This window comes from Macrobrachium nipponense, chromosome 4, assembly GCF_015104395.2.
Source record: "Macrobrachium nipponense isolate FS-2020 chromosome 4, ASM1510439v2, whole genome shotgun sequence".
NCBI classification, from domain to species: domain Eukaryota; kingdom Metazoa; phylum Arthropoda; class Malacostraca; order Decapoda; family Palaemonidae; genus Macrobrachium; species Macrobrachium nipponense.
In genome coordinates this window covers 141,827,897-141,843,589 of record NC_061100.1, presented here as the reverse complement: position 1 = coordinate 141,843,589, position 15,693 = coordinate 141,827,897, and the positions used below count along the sequence as shown (strand labels likewise).

At 40.8% G+C, this 15,693-nt stretch overlaps 1 protein-coding gene across 7 annotated transcripts in view; it reads right to left on the bottom strand.

Annotated features, from left to right (window-relative positions):
* LOC135211243 (histidine protein methyltransferase 1 homolog) overlaps positions 1-15,693 on the bottom strand; it is a 198,408-nt gene that overhangs the window by 16,004 nt on the left and 166,711 nt on the right. Inside the window, exon 2 of one of the 7 annotated variants that reach the window (XM_064244523.1) lies at positions 9,164-9,325. The exons of 5 other annotated variants lie outside the window; for them this stretch is intronic. Coding sequence is in view for 1 of the 2 variants with exons in the window: in XM_064244517.1 (XP_064100587.1) it covers positions 6,738-6,771 (34 nt within the window). In the remaining variant the exon portion in view is untranslated. Of the gene's footprint in view, positions 1-6,737; positions 6,868-9,163; positions 9,326-15,693 lie in introns of those variants that run through there. One more of the 7 variants, XM_064244517.1, reaches the window with a different exon arrangement.

Genomic DNA, 15,693 nt, shown 5'->3' with positions numbered 1-15,693 from the left:
GGGTATTCCTCTCCGTGTTTGGATGATTTGGCTTCACCCTCTTCTGGAAACGCTCCCCCTGCTGCAATTGTACCTCTGTCTCCTTCCTTTTCTTCCATCGATTCGTCATTGGAAGTGTCGGGAGTTGCACAGGATGATGTTATGTTTAGTGTAGCCCCCTCTCCCTCGGGTTCTAATGCCCTTCCCGAAAGGGAGGAGGCTACACCATCTGATTCCTTAATTTCAGATTCAGAGTCAAGCAAGATGGCGGCTGTTTAGGCGTCGCTAGGCCTATGGGGTTCCCCCTCCTTGGATCCTATTGTCACATTTCTTTGAGGCTGGTACCATCCTGCCCCAATGACAGTCCTGCCTCCTCCAGGACTACTTTATGTTGGCTCTTGTGTGCTACCACCTTGGGGCGCCTATGTCAACGTTGACACTTACTGGTCACCTCTTATCACTCTGCCAGTGAAGCCATCGCGCTGGCTTTAGTGATGTGTGAGTGCTCTTCCTCCCGTCATTGTGATGTCATCCCATTCTGCTATAACGTCATCGCATATACAGGCAGTCCCCGGGTTACGACGGGGGTTCCGTTCTTGAGACGCGTTGTAACCCGAAAATCGTCATAAGCCGGAAAATCATCAAAAATCCTAAGAAAACCTTACTTTTAATGCTTTGGGTGCATTGAAAACTATGTAAACTGCATTCTTATTGCATTTTTCATCAAGAAAACCTTCAAATATTGATTACTTTGTATTTTTGGTGTCATATTTCTTCTGCCAGATGAGCGCTGTAGGCGTTGTAACCCTGGAACATGCGTTGTAACCCTGGAATTAATTTCTGATGAGTATAATTGAAAAGCTCCTTAACCTCGGAACGTCGTAAGCCGAACCCGTCATAACCCGGGAACTGCCTGCATATACTTAAGAGTAATAGTTGTGAAAGGGTGCTAATCTAAGGTGGCTTAAGATGTTTGGGATGATGGTTTGGGGTGTATTTTTGTTTGAAATTATATTAACCCTCAAACGCCTATTGGATGTATTAAACGTCGATGAAAATTGTCTGTCGGGTGCTTAATTGATATATGCTACGTCGATGCAAAGATTTTTTTTAAATTCACGGAAAAATAGTTACATATAGGCCTACTAGGCGAAAACTTTTGAATCACGCGCCATGAGGGATGCTGGGAGTTCATGGATCAAGCTGTTGTTTTGTTTACAAGCATTACCCAGGTGCGCATGCGCTAAATGCTTTCTTCTCGCACCAGCAAGCATCAGCAACGCGTCGTCCGAGAGTGATCTTTTGCCGCAATTGTGTTTTGCCAAACTTTTGTGAGAGTTTGAGTATTTGTGGTGGTACAAGACGTACGTAGAGATGTCTGAACGTCGAATAGAGTGCGAAAGACGCGTTTTACCTCTCAGGAGGGATCGTGTGAGACATATTTTGGACTTGGATGCTGGTGAGGGACCAAGTACCCAAGATGACCTAGCCCCTCAACACCGTTCCATGCGGACTCGTGTGGCTGAAAGTGTACAAGCACCACATCGTGTGCCTTTTACAACCCCTAGGAAACATCGGGGTGTCCTGAGGGGCATTCGTAGGCATTTGGGAGGCCTCGAACCACAGGACATAATACGATTACTTGTTGGAGCTTGATCGGGAGCAGGTCGCAAGTCCTCATTTTGATGGCGGTTGGTCATCTAGTGACGAAGACATCACTCCCGATGTTAGTGATGATGAATATTTGCCCGCAATGTCCATACGAGGTTCACATGCTGAAAGTGAGTTTGAGTTTAGTGGTTTTAGTGCCTATGAGGGGGGAGTCTGAGGAGGGGAGGAGGAGGAAGGAGGAGGAGGGAGGAGGAGGAGGCGAGGAGGAGGAGAGGAGGAGGAGGAGGAGGAGGAGGAGGAGGAGGAGGAGGAGGAGGAGGAGTTGTCGTTGTCTAGTTTTGTTGTCAATGACGACACAGAAAGCAAGGGCCTAAGTGAGGGAGATGGGCCAGCGGGGGGGTGTGAGTGCGAAACTGTGCAAGAGCATGTGTACTTCCGCACACGGGCACGTAGAAGGTCGGAACGTTGCGCCAGCCAAGGTGAAGGACATTCGTCCGAGAGCAACGAGGGGTGGTCAGAGGACAAGTGCCAAAATTTCAACCTTCTGTCAACTTTGACTTGATCAAAATGGTTGAAAAACGCAATTGTAAGCTAAAACTCATATATTCTAGTAATATTCAATCTTTTACATTTATTTTGAAACAAATTGGAATTCTCTAGTACAATATTTCGATTTATGGTGAATTTTTGAAAAAACTTTTTCCTTACGTCCGCACGGTAACTCTGCCGAAAAAATCATAAATTCTTTCGTCCGATTATCGTAATGTTTGCACCATTTTATATTAGCCGTTACATAAAGTTTTATGTATGAAAATATGCGCAATTTCATGTAGAATACAATGAAAAACAACTAATGGTTGTAGCTTTTATAAGTTTTGAAATATTTTCATATGAATAACAATAAGTGCAAAAATTTCAACCTTCAGTCAACTTTGACTTGCTCGAAATGGTAAAAAAACGCAATTGTAAACTAAAACTCTTACATTCTAGTAATATTCAATCATTTAACTTTATTTGCAACAAATAGGAAGTCTCTAACAAAATATTTTCATTTAAGGTGAATTTAAAAATAAAAAAAACATTTCTTTACGTCCGCGCGGTAAATCTTCTGATAAAATCAGACATTTTTTCGTCATATTGTCGTAATGTTTGCACCGTTTTATATTAGCCGTTACATAAAGTTTTATATATGAAAATGTGTGCAATTTCATGTAGAATACAACAAAAAACAACCCATGGTTGTATCTTTTATCAGTTTTGAAACAGTTTCTTATAAATCATGATAAGTGCCAGAATTTCAACCTTCTGTCAACGTTGAATAGACCAAAATGGTAAAAAATCGCAATTGTAAGCTAAAACTCTTACATTCTAGTAATATTCAATCATTTACCTTCATTTTGCAACAAATTAGAAGTCTCTAGCACAATATTTCGATTTATGGTGAATTTTTTTTTTAACTTTTTCCTTACATCCGCGTGGTAACTTCCGAAAAATCAGAAATTCTTTTGTCCGATTGTCGCAATGTTTGCACCGTTTTATATTAGCCGTTACATAAAGTTTTATATATGAAAATGGGCACAATATCATGTAGAATCAACAATAAACAACCCATGGTTGTAGCTTTTATCAGTTTTGAAATATTTTCATATAAATAACGATAAGTGCCAAACTATCAACCTTCGGTTAACTTTGACTTGACCGAAATGGTCGAAAATCACAATTGTAAGCTAAAACGCTTAAATTCTAGTAATATTCAATAATTTACCTTCATTTTGCAACAAATTGGAAGTCTCTGGCACATTATTTCGATTTATGGTGAATTTTTGAAAAAAAAACTTTTTCCTTACGTCCGCGCGTTAACTCCTCCGTAAAATCAGACATTTTTTTTGTCAGGTTGTCGTAATGTTTGCATCGTTTTATATTAGCCGTTACATAAAGTTTTATATATGAAAATGTGCGCATTTTCATGTAGAATACAAAAAAACAACAACCCATGGTTGTAGCTTTTATCAGTTTTGAAATAATTTCATATAAATAACAATAAGTGCAAAAATTTCAACCTTTGATTAACTTTGACTCGACCTCAAATGGTGGAAAAAAACGCAACTAATTGCTAAGCTTAAAACTCTTCACATTCTAGATAACTCGTCAATCACTTACCTTCATTTTGCAATGAATTGGAAGTCTCTAGCACAATTTTTCGTTTTTTTGTGAATTTATGAAAAAAATAAAACTTTTTCCTTACGTCCTCGCGGTAACTGCCGAAAAAATCAGAAATTCTTTCATCCGATTGTCATAATATTTGCACCGTTTTATATTAGCCGTTACATAAAGTTTTATATATGAAAATGTGCACAATTTCATGTAGAATACAACAAAAAAACAACCCAACCCTGGTTGTAGCTTTTATCAGTTTTGAAATATTTTCATATAAATAACGATAATTGTCCAAAATTTCAACCTTCGGTCAACTTTGACTCGACCGAAATGGTCGAAAAGCGCAATTGTAAGCTAAAACTCTTACATTCTAGTAATATTCAATCATTTACCTTCATTTTGCAACAAATTGGATGTCTCTAACACAATATTTCGATTTATGTTGAATTTTTGAAAAAAACTTTTTTTCTAAGTCTGCGCGGTAATTGCCGAAAAAATCATAAATTCTTTCGTCCGATTGTCCATAATGTTTGGCACCGTTTTATATTAGCCGTTACATAAAGTTTTATATATGAAAATGTGCGCAATTTCATGTAGGATACAACAATAAATGACTCATGGTTGTAGCTTTTAACAGTTTTGAAATATTTTCATATAAATAAAACGATATAGAAAAATTCGACCAAATTTTAACTCAACCAAAATGGTCGAAAACTGCAATGGTAAGCTACAACACTTACAGTCTAGTAATATTCAATCAATTAACTTAATTTTGCAACAAACGGGAAGTCTCTAGCACAATATTTTGATTTATGGTGAATTTTTGAAAACTTTTGTTTACATCTGCGCGTTACGAATTCATGCATCATACTGTGATAATATTTTCTCTGTGTTGCTTTGATCGTTTTACAATTTGTTATATACCAAAATCATCGCAATTTAGTGTACAATACAACGAAAAAATAATGAACTCATTAGCTTTAACCGTTTTGCCCATAGCACGATTTGTATAAAAATATATGAAATTTTTTTTCGCGCTGTCATATATTCCAATATTTATATATGATAATATTTTTTTCAATTCTGATGGTTGCATAATAAACTTCAGGCAATGACAAAAAAAGAGCCAAAAATGAACTCTTAATCTTGAAAACTAAGCGTGCGGTGATTTTTTGAAAAAACCTTTTTTTCCGCTTCGGAAAAAAAGGGCTCGGTGTTTAAGGGTTAACCGTTGCTATTGCTAAATAAAAGGTTTTAAAGTAAATTCAGATAAAGTTTTGACCTGCATCTAAACTCCACTGCTGATCCCAACAAGAATTAAAAGTACTCAATGCAATACAGAGGAAAGTACATATGCAACAATAACTTTGGAAGTAGACAGCGAAAAGTCTTATTATCTCTAAATAGAAAACATTGACGTCTACAAGGTTCCAGGTGCTGAAAATTCCTCTAGAATGGCACCCTCAGCAATACACAGACCACTGCTTCTGACCCCAGGCCATGGCAGTTATAAATTAAGGACAGATCCTATGATAACTTGAAAATCTTATTATTGGGAGGGGACATTCTAACATCTCCAAGCAGTTAAAGAGATGCCCAAGTTAATAGAAGTGTATGGAATTGTATAGTAGAGTTAATTTCTTCTCAATGGAAGAATGAGACTTCTACTGAGAGCATTGGAAATTCTGAAAATCATTTGCCCTGAGGCTACAAGGGCTCTACAGGAGGCACTAAGCAATTCTTGAACTTCAAATTGCTCAATAGTATTCAGAGTAGATATGAGGGGTAGGCCTACGAGTCTGAATTAGGCCAAATTTAAGGAAACATCCACTGCTCAAGCCAAAGGGCCATCAAAGTATTAGTAATCATTTGGATATCCCTGTTCATCTGCATGCTAGTAAGTCTAAATGAGTGCTCCTTAAATCCCACACAAAGTTCCAAACTTACAAATGTAAAGGCCTTTGTAGGCAGTTTGTTCTTTTTGACTCCCCAATTGCTAAAAATACTGTCCTTCCACAGAATGGATGATCAAACCAATATGTTGTTTCATTTCACTCAAAGCAGCAAACTTCCCACAGACTTTGTTTCTGACCAGGAATAAACCTGCTAAGCATCCTGATGTCTTTCCACTGCCCGAACATCTAGAAAGTTTTACTAAGTGTAGTGTTGACCATTCTATGTTGCATGAAAGTGTAATGAGACTAGTTAAACTCTGTTTGCGTTGCATGACAAGAGGGAAAAGAGCAAAACCTGGACTAAGGTTTAAGAACAAAATGGACAATTCTTGGTTACAGAGTCCCTCCTACAGTCCTGGAGCCAAAATTGGTTCTGGATTACTTACAAATTTAATTAACTTTATTTGTAAGTCGTAATTCTTGCACTGAAACTGTACATTAATTGAGCATGATTATCTGAAAATATCCCCAGTGAGGCCACGTTTCCTACAAGTATAAGCATGAGGATATTACCCTGCAGCATCAGAAATGAGTTATTTGTCTTCCTCGCTAAAAACTACCGCTGGCGACAAACCCTAAATCTGGCTTCACAAACTCGCTGGTTAGCGTCTCCACCTAAGCAGTCGCAGAGACAAGACAACGTAGCTAAGTAAAAGGTAATAACTCAACAAGCTAGACTGAAACTCCACCAGCATGTTTGTCAGTCTCAAGTTCATTTCCCCAAAGGAAAGAAAAGCTAACCTCCTACTAAAGATGGTTAAAGGACCAACAAGCATTTGTACAGCAAGAGGTGGTCTTCAGCTCTCCGCAACTTTAAAAGACACAAGACGACAAGCCAAGGCAGACCTAAAGGGAGATTTGTGCATCCGAGGATGAGAAAAGTTACGAAATGCACTCTAATAAGAGAAAGCATTGGTTCTCTTCTCCAATATTTAGAGGGCGCTAAAATATGCAAAGACAATTAAGACATATTCTCAATGTGGCCTCTTTCCTTAACAAAATGAGGATACAGCAAGGCGTAATGTTGCAACAAACCTCGACCAGCCCGAACGAGTTCCTCCAACTCCATTCAACTCTTCTTCCGCCAATGGGCAATGGGAGGAGACAGCTGCTGACAGAAGGTAAACAAAAGAGCTTAAAGGATTGCTCTTTCTCCGCAACCCTTGGCGACAGAAAGTGACATTTGTCGATAAGAGTTGACAACAGCTGAGTGCTGTATTGCATCCACCCCGATTCAATGAGAGGAAGACAGTTTAAAGCGACTCAGGACTCGGCCAAGTCTGCACGAGTCAACTGCATCCACACGAGTTAACAACGGTCGCGCTTAAGTAGACTGAGGGAAAGAAAACGAGGCCCCAAAAGTGGGAGGCAGTGGGAGAGGAGTTACAACAACTCTCCCGCCTCATTCAAAAGCGAACGTACATACTTGAAAGCATTCCTATATGAAACTTTGTTAGAAAGCTCTGAAGCTAGAGATTTGCCAATAGCCGAAGAGAAAGCAGGCAAAGAACAAACACAAGCACTACAAAGAAAGAGGATTATGCTAGCAGACGAGAATTTAGAATAACCAGAACATGAGAGAGATAAACAGTCGACTGAGTCGACATATCTAAGTGTGTGAAACTCGCTACAGATACATTACCATCTCAACAAAATGTCTACACCCATATTATATATTACTAACCTATGCATGCTAACACCCTAAACCAGGTGTTAAAGATGACAGAATGTGCCTACGGAGCAAGCATTAACACTTATCAAAACGGTCCCCATGCGAATGCTTTTATGGTCCTTAGGTGATCGCTTTTAAGTCCCCCGGCAAACGATTTAAACAAGATTCAGACCATGAAAGGGCAAAGTAGGTATTGGAGGGCACAGAACCCCATTGTCCCAAGAAATGACCCGGTTCCCTGGCAGCGAACATTACCAACTGCCACAGGGCAGTGCTAGGCTCGGGCTACGTACAGACGAGGGCATCAACACCTTATTTCTAACAGGGAACGCAAAAAAGAGCGCACACTATGGAGGGATTTGGAATGTTCCTGCCACGAACTCAGTTCAACTTGTATTCGAACTAAAAATAGGTTAATGTTACGTTCTAATTTCCCGTTACACTTTTCCTAAACCGAATGGAGAGCAGAAGGCGGAGCTACAAAGTCAATACTAGCACTACCAAAATGCCTAGTCTGAGTAGGGATAGCCTGACAGGTTTAAGTCCTGGCCTAACTAATTTCTTTCGCAATCTATTAGTTTCTCGTCTTTCCTATATCTGACATATTCAAGCATAAATTTCTCAGAACAATTCTCTACATTCTTCACATCTAGTAATTCCAAGATCACCCTCCATACCCTTGCAAGTACAAACTGAATGTTGATCAACTTTCAATTTCAACATCCTGGTTACACCAAAATCATTCCTACTAGCCTGATGTTATTGGTTTTGCTTCCGGTGGAAGATATCCTAGGAAAATGAAATTACAATAACATAAACAGGTGTAAAACAGCCAAACTTCATGGAATACCAAAATCAATCGCCTAATCACAATGGCGGCAAGGAGAATTCTGACAAGAGCTATAACATTTGAAACACACCTGATGGAGAGCAGGTAAACTCGACAGTCATCCGGGCAGCCATTCAATTTTTTGTCTGAATGCCAACTCGCCTAATCGGCGGGGAGATATAGCTAACTTTAACAGTAGGTAAGATTCATCTCAAATAAATACATATCCCATTTGTTCGTGAGTCACTTCCTGTTCTTTATTGCCAAACCCTATGGGTATCCCAAATAAGGAACATGGTTAAAAACCTGTGGCTATATACCTTGCACCAACAATAACCTGGGTTGTTGGGATTTATTTATTAAGAGCTAAGCCATTTCATTACCTGTCAATTTCTTTTGTAAGCTCCTTTGGGGACAAACAGTGGCTATTCTATCAAAATACTATGTACAGGTTTTGACGTAGGAAATACATACCCGTTTTTGGTAGTTGCTGTGAGTCCTCAAACTTGCCCACTTTCTCTGACAAAAAGCCATGGGACTGGGGTGAACATTTATCTTGCTAAGACCTGGTGTGTTATGAAGATGGCGCCAACTTATGTTTGTCACATCTGCACGAGTATGACATAGAACCTAGGTAATCATTGCAGGACAGGAGATAGAGCCCTCGTCTTGAGTCCTTTATATTCTATCACTGTGGTAACAAGCAATTATCATGGCTGAGATCAATTTTAAGAGAATTCTTTGTAATTGGTTGGTCTGTCTTATGGAGCCCTGGGGGACCATGAGAATGTAACTCCTTTGAGGACTCACAGCGGCTACCAAAAGTAGGTTTTTCTTATGTCAATACTTGTTTTATGGATGGTTTTAAGAATATGACTAAAACATAGGAGTATTTGATTTTTATGGTGCATGGAGAAAAATTAAATTTTTATAATAAAATAATGTTTTATTCATACTTACCAACCAATTATTCAAATGTAGGATTCCTCCACACAGCAGACCAAACTTCAAGTTTCTCGGTGGTGCCGCCATCGTTAGTTTAGATAACAGTTACCTCCCACTTCTGGTAAACAGGTATGACAACATCACACTGCTCAATTGGATTTCAGCCGCAAACTCAACCTGTGGGGAGGAGGGAGGGCTCAAATCAAATAATTGCTTGGTAAGTGAATAAAAATTATGTTTTTATAATAAAATAAAGTTTTAATTATACTTACCCAGTAATTACATAGCTATAGTTTCTGTTATTCGCAGCAGTATAGATTCAAAATTCACGGTAGCAACACCGATAAGTGTGTAGGTGACACACAGTCTCGCACCCCCTAGCGAGAAGGTTAGGAACAACACAGCCAATTAGCTCATTCCGTTTATGCTCATGTCCATCAGCGGGGAGGAGGGAGGGCTCTGATCATGTAATTACTGGGTAAGTATAATTAAAACTTTATTTTGTTATAAAAACATCATTTTTATTATGCAACTTACCCAGTAATTACATAGCTGACTCCCACATTGACAGGAGGTGGGATAAATGGACATACGTACTCTAGTCTAAAATGTAAAGTCATGTAATGAATTAGAAATAGATAAGTTGCTAGCATTGAAACAATGCTTGTTGTTCCTTGTTAGTTAAGAGAGCTTGCAGTAGAGACTGCCTCTGGTTGGTGCTCAACTTGACCTGTAGTGGCGCGGCAGTAAAGCCGAGGGTCGCCTCTACTTAAGGGGGAGCCTTGTAGCAAGGATGATTCCAATTGCTCACAAGGACTACAATTTGCCCTTGCCCTGGGCACAGTACCATAACAAAAATCAACCAGATTATTATGTCACCTACACTCAAGTAAAACCCACAACCCATCCACTATGTGTCGGGTGCTCCGGGTACATTGTACCCTCTTGGCTCCCTAAACTTTGATCCTTCACTACCAGGTGAAGGTTCGGACAATAGGAGGGAATCCTATGCTTTCTTCCTTAATACCATGCCAGTAATTAAAATTTTCAAGGTACTGCCTAAATTAGCAATTTTCCAAAAATTTATCTCACGCTATGAGAAATCATAAATGATCACACTACCAGTAGGTCGAATGCAAAATGGACGTATGAGATATATAGCTCTTAAAAGCTAATGAGGTAGAGGTTGTACTTAATGTCATTAGCTTTGCTAACAAGATGTAAATGCTTCTCTTAAATCTGAGTCTCAGAAGAAAAAGACCATTAGGGTAAATGGCAAGATGTCCTAATCCGAGGACGAGACGCATATGTCCTCGCCATAACATCTTGGGTTAAATCTGGTCTGGGCTTCTGGTTCTAGGAAATACCAGACCATCTAGCCAGAGCTCCACTCTTCTCCCTGCAATAAAGCACTTCCGACTCTGATAGAACAGGGTTTGCACTTGACTGTAGTTGCTGTCCAGAGTTCCTATCAGAAGGAGCTAGTTCTGCTAAAATAATACAAACACAGGAGGGGAAGGATTTTGCTTCTTGCAGGTTAATTAAACCACCAGGACGCTGAATTTCCCTTGTATGAACTTGTTAGGATTCTGGTGTGGTTCCTGTCTGTCCACAGCAGAAGGGTTCTTGCTGCTTCACAGAGAGAAAAAAAAATGCTTTCCTCCCTGTTTCTTGATGTAAGGGAGGGCTGTCAGAGTAGACAGTTACTACTTTATTGTGGACCAGGTCCGCAAACTTCCAATAGCACCCGGTGGATAGCCGTCAATTCTTTCAATTGAAGTGCCACTGTCTCATGGAATGTCCCCAATACTCTGTCTCCCCAACCTGGATTGGACGTATCTGAATAGAATACCAGGTTGGGGCTCAGAGGAAGAAGGGACTTCCCTTCTAATAGCCTGTCTTCTGATCTCCACCAAGACAAGTCCTCCTTTACTTCAGATGTTGCCTGGAACACAAATGAGTCTGGAAATTTTTCCCTTTCCAGTTATCTTTAGGAAGAGCTGGAGATTCCTAATGTGAAACTGCCAGACGACACGAACTGTTCTATAGAGGTTAGGGTGCCCAGCAGGCTCCTCCATTCCTTTGCTGAGCAATTTTGAAGGGCTAGCAAATGGTCCACCTACTGAAGGCACGACTCCACTCTTTGTGGGGATGGAAAAGCCCAAAAGCATCCAAGTCTATCCTCATCCCCAAAAAGACAAAATCCAAATGGGAGACTAACTGTGACTTCCTCAAGTTTATCAGAAGTCCCAACTCCTGACAATGATGGAATTTTCTGCACATCCTCTGTGAACTTCTTCTATGAATGTGACCGAAGAAGCCAATATTCCAGGTAAAGAGAGATTTTTTATCCCGACTAGTTGCAGCCATTAACAATGGGGGCTAAGCTGAGAGTACTTAAACACTTGTGTGGCTGTTGAAAACCCGAAGCACGGAGCTGTAAATTGGCACTCTCTCTGAAGACGAAATGAAGAAACTTCTTTGAGCCTCGATGAATTAGGATATGGAACTATGCATCGTCCATATCGATGGACACCATCAAGTCCCCTTGATGAAGGAACAAAAAACTGTCTGATTCTTTCCATTATGAATTTTTGTCTTTGGACAAAAACATTCAAAGTGCTCACCTCTAACAAGGGCCTCAAGCCCCCTGAGGCCTTGGGGGATTTACTAATAATCAGTTATAAAATCCGGGAGTTAGTAGGCTACTAATAACTCTAAGGCATGGCCTTCTTCTGCAAGTGACGAAACTTCTCTTGACTGGGCAATAACTCTGAATTCTGAATTTCCAGAGTAGGCTAAAGCTATTGGAGAGCTGAATAAGGGTGGAACGCTCTCAAAAAGGGATTTTGACGAAGGAAAAATCTATTTCTGGAGAGAGACCTGTGTCACCCGGTGAAAAGGATCTAGCTATCCACTTTTCTAGTATAAATAGGTTCTAAATATACCAGAGAAAAAAGCCAGCATGGTATGCTGAGGTTACTACCCTTGCGCGAGTACCCTAAGGGCGTCGGGTATAAAGTACAAGGCGAGTGGAAGCCAAGCAGGAGGTTTCCTTCCCAAAATCCCTCTCATGGGGAGAGCCGACCTATTTGGTGGTGAAAGAACATGAGTTCTCTCATCTTCAGAATGCCCAACATAAAAGACAATTCCATGGAGCTGTCTCGTTAAAGGTCCGTAAAAATCCTCATCCATCACTGAACATTCCTTGATCTTGAGGCCCAAAGCTCCAACAGTCCAATCAAGGAAGCCCACTACTACAACCACACGGAGGATAATTTTAATTACATCGCCTAATTCCTGTCAAAAGATGTGACGGTGGGAAATTAAAGTTAACCTATCCCTGTTACCTCTTTCAGAAAGCCAAAGGTTAGCTTCCTTCATAGCCTAAAAAAAACTAGATAAGCAACTTGGACGAATCTACTTGATTATCTCTAAAAAATGAAGACACTGGCGATGTTGGAGCTACTGGCAAGACAGTCAGAGAAATTCAGTAGAAAATATCGAAGAGCAGACTTGTAAGTCGTAGGAGGAGTTCCCTTATCTCTGTCTTCTTCCTCTTCTTCTGCCAAAAAAAACAAGGGACAAGGCTGTTTGTGGCTGGATAGAAGGAGCAGTATGCTTCATGAAGCCTTGGAGAGAACAATCTGAAGAATTTGCTACAAAGTAGTAAAGTAGCGAATTGTAGGATGTCTGAGATGACTCCTTATCCTCTTCTTCTTCGGCCAATGAAAATGGAGACAAGTTTGCTTAAGGTTGAACAGGAGTTAGAAAAGACTTCCTAAAACCAAAAATACTGCCCGACTTATTGTGAATGGCTGCAGTTGAAGGATCTGAGACAGTCATAACTTGACACTGTCAGTAAGACAGAAGATGTAAGCGTTGTCCAAGGCTGAGAAAAACTTCCTACTGATCCAGCTACGCCGGGTGCCGATGGAAGTTCGGGTGCCAATGGACGCTCAGGCGCTTATGGATGCTCGGGCGCCAATGGACGCTAATGGATGCTCAGGAACCAATGGATGCTTGGGAGCCAATGGATGCTCGGGCGCTAATGGACGCTTGGGAGCCTTTGAATGTTTTGGCGCCAGCATTGGCACTTGAGACCAGTGAGTGCTCTTGAAGAAGAGATAAAACATGCACCAGTATGCATTACTGCGACAATGAGCGCTCAACCGCTTGTTGAAGCCGAGGCGCCAATGGGTGGTTTTCCACTCTTGCCCCAAATGGGAGGCTTGAATTACTTTAGATACAGAAGGCAGGACAGAGTCCCTTCCTGCTCAAGAAGGACGCACAGTCACCAAGAGACACTCAATTGCTACACTTTTTAGGAGCTAGACTCTAACACAAAGGAACTATCTGGAATAGGGAGCATAGGAGGAAAGAGGTCTGGCGCCAACAGACAATCAGAACTTTCCCTGCATGCAACCTTATCTGATGGACGCCCAAAGGACAACTTCCTCGAATCTAGGAAAAGGGTATCCTTTCACTACACTGACCCTCTAAGCCATTGTCATTGTGTGAAAAGCATTCTGGACTGTCCCAGAACCTGCAAGAAGGACGCTGGTCCTCTTATAACACTCTGGTCTTCTTAGGAGGGACAGAGGGCAACATATTACCAGTCCTCCTTTACAGTGGACGAGACTGCAATAAAGCGCCACTAGCTCAACCCACTTGCAGAAAGACAAAACACTTCCTTATAGATGCCTTTTCAATGGCACTATGTCACGACCTGGGATTTAACAACAGGACCGCCTGAGGGGGCGACTGTCCGTGGGCAAATCCCACTGACCTCCCTTGGGCTACCAGTATGCCTCCTCCCAGGTGCTGGGGAGTTTGACAAGGACCTTTGGCTAGGAGAATCAGGGGACGAACAGCACCTCCTCCACTGCACAACACTTCACTATCGCAGGGTTAACATTGCTAATCTCAACACCACTGACAATGGTATGGGAAAGAGGTGAGGGAGACAAGCAAAGGACCATGCGGTACAAATTAAATTTTACAATAAAAATTACATTCATAAAATAATAATTTTTCAATAATACCTATATCATTAAGATTAAAGAGCTAGTAGCAGGAGAGAAAAAACAACTGGGATGGAGTGTTATCTGACTAGGTGTCCATGTATCACAAGAAAACTACTTGAACACCTGTGTAGCTACAATACTGAGAGCTCGGAACCGCTGGATGCTCGGCGCCGTGGATACTACTTCGCGCTCAGCACCGATGGACACTATTGGGCACTTGGCGCCAATGGATGCTATTGGGCGCTCAGTGCTGATGGACGCTATTGGGCGCTCGGCGCCGATGGACGCTATTGGGTGCTCGGCACCATGTTCACTACTAGGCGCTGGCGCCGCAGAGGGCGCTCATGGGCACTACTAGACTCAACTGTACGCTGCCACAGATCCGCTGGACGCTTGTGGACGCTACTAGGCGTCCACTACTGGGCTCAGTAAACTATGAGATAAATGCATGACATAATCTTACGTCAAACCTATGGCTAAAGATAAGATCAACCCGAATAATTCGGCCCAGATAAGCTAAAAGCTTTGAAGGCAAGCGTACTCTATCGTCATTCTAGCTACTTAACAGTTTTGATTTGATTCAAGCTAAGGCCGCATGCTAAATCAACATTACTTTGTTCCCTTAATGGTTTTAAGTACAGCCCTCTATGGGGACGTTCTCTCTGTAGTGGGCTCTTGTACGTTTTCAAGTTGTTTCCAATAATACTATTACATCAACAATAAAAATATCAATAATAATAATTTTATTCTTACTTTTAATAGGATTCAATTGACCACCCTCCGAAAATCCATAATAACTAATTCTCTCCTGCTACATTAAACTTTTACACTGAAGTTGAAAAGATTGATCAGAGTTTAAATATATTGCAAATTCGTTCAGTAGCGGACATGCTAACAAGCTAAAGTGGTGAAAACACCTTAAAACAATAATTATTAATCCTGCCAACACGTTTTAGCAGAAATAGAATTCAACACCAACATTGCTCTGATAACGAATGCAATGTTTACATTATTACACAACTCTATCCGGAAGATAGCTAATGCAGGGTTTCCACTATTATGCAACTTCCTTATTAGGTAAGTGACATCTCACTTTGTTGCGTTACTCATTGTGAAAATGATTTAATCAAAAGATCGCTACTGAAATGTGTTATCGAACAATATCTGATTGCTAACAAGCGTAAACATTAATCCACTACAACCAATGTTTACATATTATAGTTCGACACTCGTCAAATAGTAGTTGACTAATTAACTGCAAGTCACTGTAAATGCAAACTAAAGATGTACTACTTCAGTGAAATGCAATAAAACAAGGAAAAAACTCATCCTGAAGCTTTCGGTTGATGTTAATCCACTCTCGGTTTGTATACCGAAATCTTGTAAATGACCGGCGAAAATTGAATAACTGCTGCCGACACCAGATGTTTACACCAGGAGTCACAGAAACGGAATGAGCTAATTGGCTGTGTTGTTCCTAACCTTCTTGCTAGGGGGGGCGAGACTGTGTCACCTACA